General features: G+C 32.5%; 1 protein-coding gene across 6 annotated transcripts in view; it reads left to right on the top strand.

The window, feature by feature from the left end:
• LOC106469849 (FAD synthase-like) overlaps positions 1–8,416 on the top strand; it is a 34,020-nt gene that overhangs the window by 1,369 nt on the left and 24,235 nt on the right. For 3 of the 6 annotated variants that reach the window (XM_022398408.1, XM_022398407.1, XM_022398410.1), the window contains exons 2-3: positions 148–318; positions 5,169–6,303. In XM_022398408.1, coding sequence (XP_022254116.1) covers positions 5,183–6,303 — 1,121 coding nt within the window. In that variant the 5' untranslated portion in view covers positions 148–318; positions 5,169–5,182. The remainder of the gene's footprint in view (positions 1–147; positions 319–5,168; positions 6,304–8,416) is intronic. The other 3 variants (XM_013930363.2, XM_013930362.2, XM_013930361.2) reach the window with 1 other exon arrangement.

Here is an 8,416-nt window from a genome sequence, read left to right as displayed (position 1 = left end):
GAGTAGTGACGCGTACTCTACAAAACAAACTAACTAAATACTAGTAGTAGTAAAGTAAATAAGTAAGTAAGTTGTTCTAGTAGTAGTACGTCCTCGTCGTTTTTTTTTTTTTTTAATCCTTTGTTCTCTTGTCACTTTTATTTTCAGAATTTTACACAAGAGGCCTTACAAGCATCAGGATAATCTTATGGAACTTCAAGATCACTTCTTATACTTCTTTTTTCAAGATAAATATGAGATCATAAGCTATCCCTCTATGGTTACCCTGCCATTCACAGATTCACCCTATTAGCCCTTATCTCAACCCTTTATAATAAGGTTATATTCTGTTTTTTTTTTTAGATAAGGATACCAAAACTATACATAGTATTCTAAGTTAGGCCTAACTACTGATTTGTATAAAGGGATTTATTTTGATTTGTAATAAATATGAATGTAAACTCACCCAAACCTTCTATTAACTTTTCTACTAGCAACATAAAACTGCTTTTATAGCAAAACTAAGTTATCCACCACAAAGCCAAGAACCTTTTCTTCAGTCATTCTTTTGTATGGAATCTCTTATGTATTAAATGTGTGATTAAAATGTTAATAATCAAGATGTGTTACTTTGTATGTACTATAATTAAAGGTCATTTGCCAACTATTTGTCCAACTTAACAACAGATCCAAGTCACTTGGTTATACCTCAAAATCTTTGGTACAGCTAGAAATACCCAAGAGTTTAAGTCACCAAACTAACAATTTACTAATTATTCTATTATCACTATCGTTAATCTGAATAAAAAGGAGAAAAACTCCAATTACTGACCCATGAGACACTTTGCTAGTAATAAGAGTATAGTTTTATTGAATTCTGTTAATGGGAACTTTTGCTTTTGTGAATTAACAATCAACAATTTGTTTGTTAATTTACTAATATGTTAGAATAATAAATTTAATGCTTTCCTACATTTTGTTTTCTTCCAACCAATCACCCTCAAATCTAATTTATTGGTCTTTCTCCAACCATTACCGATCTGCATTTCTTAGATAATCTTTTGTGTGTCACCATATCAGAAGCTTTCTGAAAATATGTGTACACCAAATCTACACTCTTACAATTATTCTATATTAACTCATGTTGTATGTTTGTTTAGTAATGGTTGGAGACGGCTTAAATGGTTAATGAAGAAAAACTTTATTACAAGTTTAACATAACAGCAAATGTACAATGTTTCGACAAGGTTTTGTCATCAACAGGTAATGTCTTGTATCTTATTTGTACTTAGAAAAGAAAGGTAAGAGGTGGCCTTATTGAATTTTACAAGACTCCAGTGGATTGATTAAGTAAAGGCCTTTGTTTTTTTTTTGCACTGTATTCTGAAGACAACATCATGAGAGGACACAAATTTTGGAAAACACAGGCTAGGTTTCAGTTATGATGGGATTTTGTTATTGTTTTTTCTGATAGGCTAATTAGAAATTGGAAATATGTTGACAGCACCTATAGGAGTTTAAGAGAGGAATAAATTAATTCCTGAAAGACAAAGGGTGTGATTAAAATTTTTTATTTTCACTTCTTTTTTTTGGGTTGTGTATGCATGCTTTAAAGGACCAAATGACTCTTCGTTGTTCATATTTTGTACTCATACAGGTATTACTATAGTGTACAGTGTAGACAGTACTGTCACTGTTAGTAACAGTAATGATAATGTTAAGTTACATTTGAAGTATTCAGTACTTTGTACAACAATTTAAAGGAATATCAAACTTCCATAACAGGATTAATGTCATAATGTTAAAACTGACAGACACATTATGGAGTTTATTTGAAATTATACAGTAAATAGTGGAATAGGTATATAGAAGATTAAGTATGTAATATATTAAAATGATTTTAGAGCCTCACCATGTATTTACAGTCTGTATCACCATGTACAGTCATGCTCTATCTAACAGCTTGATAATATCCTTCCAGTGTAGTTTCCATTGCAAATGGCTCTATCATAAGACTGCCATGACCGAACACACCACATTTCCATAATCAATTTAGTTTGGAGGATGACAGATTCCATTGCTTCTTTCAATAATTCATTTGTACAGAAAATGATAAGTGCTGTATTCAGTGACTTGACTAGTATGTCTTTGTATGAAATGGCATGGATACCCCATTCATTCTCCAGCTGCTTGAAGTATGCAACATTTGAAAACGTTGTATGACTGGAAGCCTTACTTTGGTGAACCCATACCCTGATGGCCTCATTTTTAGGTGGAGATCCTTCTTGATTATGTTATTTACTGTTGCTTGGGCATGAAGATGGTTTCTGCCACTGACCTTTGTACTTGTGGATTCTCACCTGTTATGAGAAACCACACCATTCTTACCATGGCTGGGGTATGACTTGTCTCTTCCTTGATGGTCCTGGTGCCTCAAGTTGATCCATATTCCTTTGTTTTCCAATGTCATTAGGTACAAGGGATATCACCACCTTAGAAATTATATAACCCTAAATCTGAACACATCCTTCTTATTTGAGTGTATGAACGTTTTGCATTGGAAAGAGCTGTTATGTACCCATCAGTTTTTGATAGCATCACTTTACCTAAAAATGCCCAACAATGTCAAAGTGTTGCTCAAATACATGACATTTCACTGTGACTTTCTATTGACTATGAATATCATATAAATTGTTGATATGCATATTCAAATTAGTTTAATATAATGTATTCAGCCCTGTAAGACTTTCATGAGGTTTGTAAGAAGACTGTGTGGTTTTGGTTCGATATGATAGGAAAGCTATCAACATGCTATAATAAGTATTAAAAAAAAAAGTCTTTTAGAATGAGAAGTGGTTAAAGATGTTATAGAGAAAAGCTTCAGAGCATTTGTTCTTGTTTTTCTATAAATCATATAGAAATAAGAAGTGCTATGATTCTGTTTAAAATTGTTACCAGTAGGGACTTGGAGAATGTAATGGACTATTTGAGTGGTAAAATGAAAAGGTTTGGGATTACAGTATTGAAATTTAAGGGTAACAGGACTAAGCCTTGACAGACTAGATCCAAACTTGTTTTTCAGCAAAATTATTTCTTTTAGAATTTGAAACTTGGCAAGTGATTTGCCTCAGAGAAAATATGGTGTGTTTTGTAAACTTAAATTATTTAAAGTTGTGTGGGATAGATTTATACATGTAGATATGAATAGCTACATTTAGTTTTGGGTAGATTTGTTGTTTTGATGAGGATGAAAAGGTGGACATCTGATACCTTAATATTTATGTTTTTAACTTCAGCAACTTTCAATCAACGTAATTGTTAAACAATCATGCTCTGTATACAAACTACAGAATAATACTGGGCACGTTAAACACCTTTATGTTTTTTTTCATGAAAGATTACAGCAGTCTATCACTGTGCCAAATAGTAACCTTATTTTCTCATTGGGTAACTAGATATTAATTGCTTTGGCCAACATATAAGTTTGTGAGGATTGTGTCTGGAGATGAGTAAATGCAGGAACTAGATGTAGATTATTGTTGTAATCAATAACTAATAAAATGTATGATTCTTCTTCACTATTTACAACAACATCAGGGATATCACTGCTTTTGTTTTTGCTGAAAATTAAAACACGCATGCTCAGAATTGGCTTTAGATATTCTGCTGCTCTAGGTAATATTTTAAAATAAACCTATCTATAACATTACTTTTTATAGTTGTAAATTGCATAGTTTCATGAATTTATTATAAGCTTGTTTTCTGTTTAAATTGATTATTTTACCATTTCCGACAAAAGGATATAAAGTAAGTGAGAGATAGTCAATTCTATTGAAAATCAAATTAAAACTTTTCTTGATTTTGATACCTTAGGCAGTTGCCTCCTTGCTAAAGCTGGGCTGTATGAATTAAATGTTTTTCCTTATTGAGAACAAGTAGCTTAATATTTACTATTAAGATACATGATTAATTATCAATTGAATTAATGTTAAGAATTGTAAATATACATTACAAAGTATAATACTATGTAAAAAAAGTAATATTTATGAGATTTAGTCTCATGCAATGAAGAAAAATCATATTCAGTATTACTTTGCATTTCCTTTTGTTTTGCAGAATGTAAAATGTAACAAGTGGAAGATTCTGACTTCTCTTGTTGAGAGGAGCCATATCAAAATGCATTTGCTAATGCATGTTGTTATTAAAAAATAAGTTGTAATTGAAAATGTGCAAAAACCACAAAGTTTTGCAGTTTTTGTGACCCAGTATGTTTTTTAATACTTTATAACCATATTTTTTATCCACTTTTTTATTAAGAATATGGTAATATAGTGTTTTTAATATTTTACAATAATATTTTTATCCCTTTTAAATTTAAAATATAGCATTGTAGCATATTGCTTTTGGCACCTGCTTAAAAATAAGTACTATATCCTATGAATCTAGGGCCACAATGCACAGGTGGCTGTTTCGTATATGCTTGGTTGCATATTCATTAATTTGTTTGAGAATTTTTTCAAATAAAAAAGCAATTATGCTGCACTACTAATATCTGTTATTAAATTATCTATTATTATATCTCAACATAAACTAAAAAAAATGCAAAGGCAAAACAACACAGTAAAACAAGTGCTAAATATGTGCTGGTCAAATTGATAAAAACAGTAAAGCATTAAAATGGTAGTAAACAGACAGCAGGAAATACTTAAAATTCTGCATTTACATGCCAAGTATTATGCATTTGTGGAGAGAAACATAATTGGAGATGTACACTTTTGTTTCTTATATAACTAGTAAGCTTTATTTGTTATAAGTTAATATTTTATTATTTTGAACAATAAGTAAGAGTATGTATTATATCATTTGAACACAGTGATCATTGACCAGATAGATAAAAACTTGGAGCACTGTTTATACTTACCAATTTTTCAAATAAACCCAAACTCAACTAAACTAAAAAAAAAAAAGTTTTAGTATAAGTATTCAAAATAAGATTAATGAAACAAATGCATTTTCATCATATAGCAGTCTTTTTGATTGATAGTGTCAATAAGAAATTACAAATACTTCTCACTAAGAAGTTACAGAATAATATGATTTAATTATTTTCTAAATTAGATACTCTACATACTGCTAATTTCAAATTTTTACATATTAATCAAAATTAACCAGAGCTGTTATTATTACAGGACTTGTGAGGTAAATGGCAGCAAGTGAGGAGCGCATGTCTCGTGATACTGCATCTATTGTTATAATAGGTGACGAGATTTTGAAAGGACATACACGTGATACAAACTCACATTTTTTGTGCCATGGATTGTATAACATTGGAGTTAAAGTTCTAAGGATTGTTATTGTACCTGATGATTTACCAGCAATAGCTGCAGAAATTTCTTTTTGTGCATCACGTTATTCTTTTGTTTTGACTTCTGGTGGAATTGGGCCTACTCATGATGATGTTACTTATGCTGGAGTGGCTAAAGCATTTAATGAAGAACTTGTAGTAAATTCAGATTTAGGAAATATTTTGGGCCAGTGGTGTGAAGTTAATGGCTTGGGAAAAAATGTTATTCATAAAATGTCGTTGGTTCCTCAGTCTTCCAAACTTCATTACGTGTGGGATAATGAGCACCCTGATTTAATTTTCCCAATAGTTTCTGTTAGAAATGTTTTTATTTTTCCTGGGATACCAGCATATTTGGAACATTCTTTTAGGCTTCTAGAAAAAATATTTTCACCAACAGAAGCAAAACCATTTTTCCATAAGATTTTATATTTATCAACCACAGAATTTACAGTTACTGAACCTCTGAGTCAAGCAGTGAGAAAGTATGAAGGTCGGGTAAGTTTTGGATCCTACCCTGAAGTAACCCTTGCATCCTATCAAAACAAAATTACTCTAGAAGGAGATACAGAAGAAATAGTTTTGGAGGCCGAAGGATTTCTTCGCAGTCTTCTACCAAAAAATTCTGTTGTATCTCCTTATGTTCCAAGTTCTGAAGATAGCAAGAAAAAGCTATTTTCACTGGCTGACACTAACTTTAATGGTTCAGAACAGGAAAAAACAGAAGTTCAGTTTGCTGGTTTGCTGAAGGATAGTATAAATAAACTTCAAGAATGTTTTAATCGTTATTCTGAAGAAGAAGTGTGTTTAAGCTTTAATGGAGGCAAAGACTGTACTGTTTTGCTTCATTTAGCATACACTGTACTCTTGGACTGGACAGTAAAAGAACACATTCCAGTTAAACCTCTAAAAACATTGTACATTCGTCCAAATGATCCATTTCCAGAACTTGAAGATTTCATTGAACAGTCTGTTAAAAGGTAATTTGTTTTTATATCAAAAGATACAACAGTGCATTAATATTAAAATAAGAATTGAAGAATTAAAGAATTTTATGGATGTTTAGTTTGAGAACTCACTTGTCTAGCTGTTTTTTTTTACATAGGAATGAGCTAGGTGACAGGTCATGTGATCCATCAGTGTCACACATCTAACCATCAAAAGACAGTAACAATTTAGAAACCCACACTGAATGTAGCATTTCACGAGTCATGTCTGTACAGTGCTCACACATGACTTTTTTTTTTTAGGGAGTCAGCTGGGCCCTCAAAACATGCATTTTTAGGGGCAAATCTTATAGCTCATTGTAAAATGTACTCCATAGTTGAAGTTATTAGAAAAATCACTGAATTAAATAGTGAATGTTATGTAAATTGAAAGGAAACTAAAAATATCAATATATCTTATTTTATTTTGTTGTGAACTCCTATTTCATGAAAAAAAAGTCAAACCATTTCATTGTTTTCAGACCACTTCAGTGATTTTTATTTCATATATGATCTTTAATTTCTCTCTAAAGCATGGTATGACAGTAACTTTTTGTTCCCCTTTAAGTTCTCAGGATGATACACCATGTGGCTCACCATTAGTACTGCACTGTGTATTAGTTCATTGTTTGAATAGGTCACCGAAGAGCTCCTGACAAAAGAGTGATTGGAGATTTGGAATGTACCATTACTTTCCACTAGAGTTTTTTTGTTAATTATTTGAATTGTGCATGTCACTGTCCGAGATGTCAACATAAGTTGAAAGTGGCAAACGGGTATATATATAAATATTTACAAAATAACTAACCTATTGGACAGCTATGGAACATTCCATTTTATCATTTGAATCTAATAAAAAAAACGCTTTAGCTGTTGAAAAAAGGTGCAACCAAAAAAAGGATTGTGTGTGCAACATAAAAGAATGAAATCAATATTGGTGGCCAAACTGGTAGCTACACTTATAGCATTGTTAAGAATTTTACAGCAAATATTCAGTCATTAGTTAGCCAGTCCATGTTTTTTGCTCAACTTGGGGCATGATGGTTCTATTCTTTGCCCATCCAAGCAATGATATGAATTCTACCTCACTTGCTCCAGTCTTTACACCCCACTAGTAATTTTAATCTTGTGACTCTCTCCAGTTATGTCAATGCACCTGATCCATATATAATCTCCCCATTATTCTTTCTTATTCACTTTTTATCGATGGCAAAAATTACTAAGACGATCTTACATGTTTACTGTTGGTTTCTCTTCAGTGCTGCTACTATCAAATTTTCATTTGAAGTATTTTAGATCTTTTTCATGTGGATTGAGTTTATTGTTTATTTTCTTGATTTTACAAGAAAAAAAATTGGAGATGTTTTTTCGATTATGAATACTCACGTTCATGTCTTGGACACGGTCACCCGATGCCCCTCCTCTACCACCTCATGATTCTAATATTACCCGAGCACCTTCCGCGAAGGACATACAGCTCTTTATACGCAGAGTGGTAGAGTCTTGTATCCAGTCTGACGTTTTTTCTCCTGTTGGTGCTGAAGCTGAGTTTGTGGGAGATCAAAGGTGGACTTATGAGAATTTAGACTATTTTTCCAGCACCTTCCTTTGCTCAGACAGCTACTCATGACCCTTGGATGGACATCCTGCCTCTTGCACCCTTTTTTACAACTAGTATGCCATGTTTGTAATGTTTTGAGTCTTTATTCTGTGGCTTATGAACCTTCACCTTCTTTGTTGGGAGAAACTAGTTTGTCTGATTACCTGGTCCTTCCACCTTTGCCAGACATTGTGTGCATACAAAGAGATGTGCAGATCATTTGAGGGAGGGTGTTGCCATGGCTTGTCCTCCTTGTTTATTGGATCAGCATGCCTTGGCTTTCCATTGCCTGGTGAGCACTTATTTGGATTCTTAGAGGTTAGACCCTCTACTTCCTATTTGGGACTCTAGACAAGATGCCACTGTTCATTTTACACAATCTCAGTTTTCCAGAATTTGTCTGTCACTTACAACAGTTGTCCATTTTTTATCATCTTTGCAACTGTTGTTTGAGGCCTATCACAGGTCCCCTGCTCAAATTTAGGAGGATCTTAGTCATTTATTGCC

Source organism: Limulus polyphemus, unplaced genomic scaffold, assembly GCF_000517525.1.
Source record: "Limulus polyphemus unplaced genomic scaffold, Limulus_polyphemus-2.1.2 Scaffold3683, whole genome shotgun sequence".
NCBI lineage: Eukaryota > Metazoa > Arthropoda > Merostomata > Xiphosura > Limulidae > Limulus > Limulus polyphemus.
This window is presented reverse-complemented; position numbering and strand designations above follow the sequence as displayed.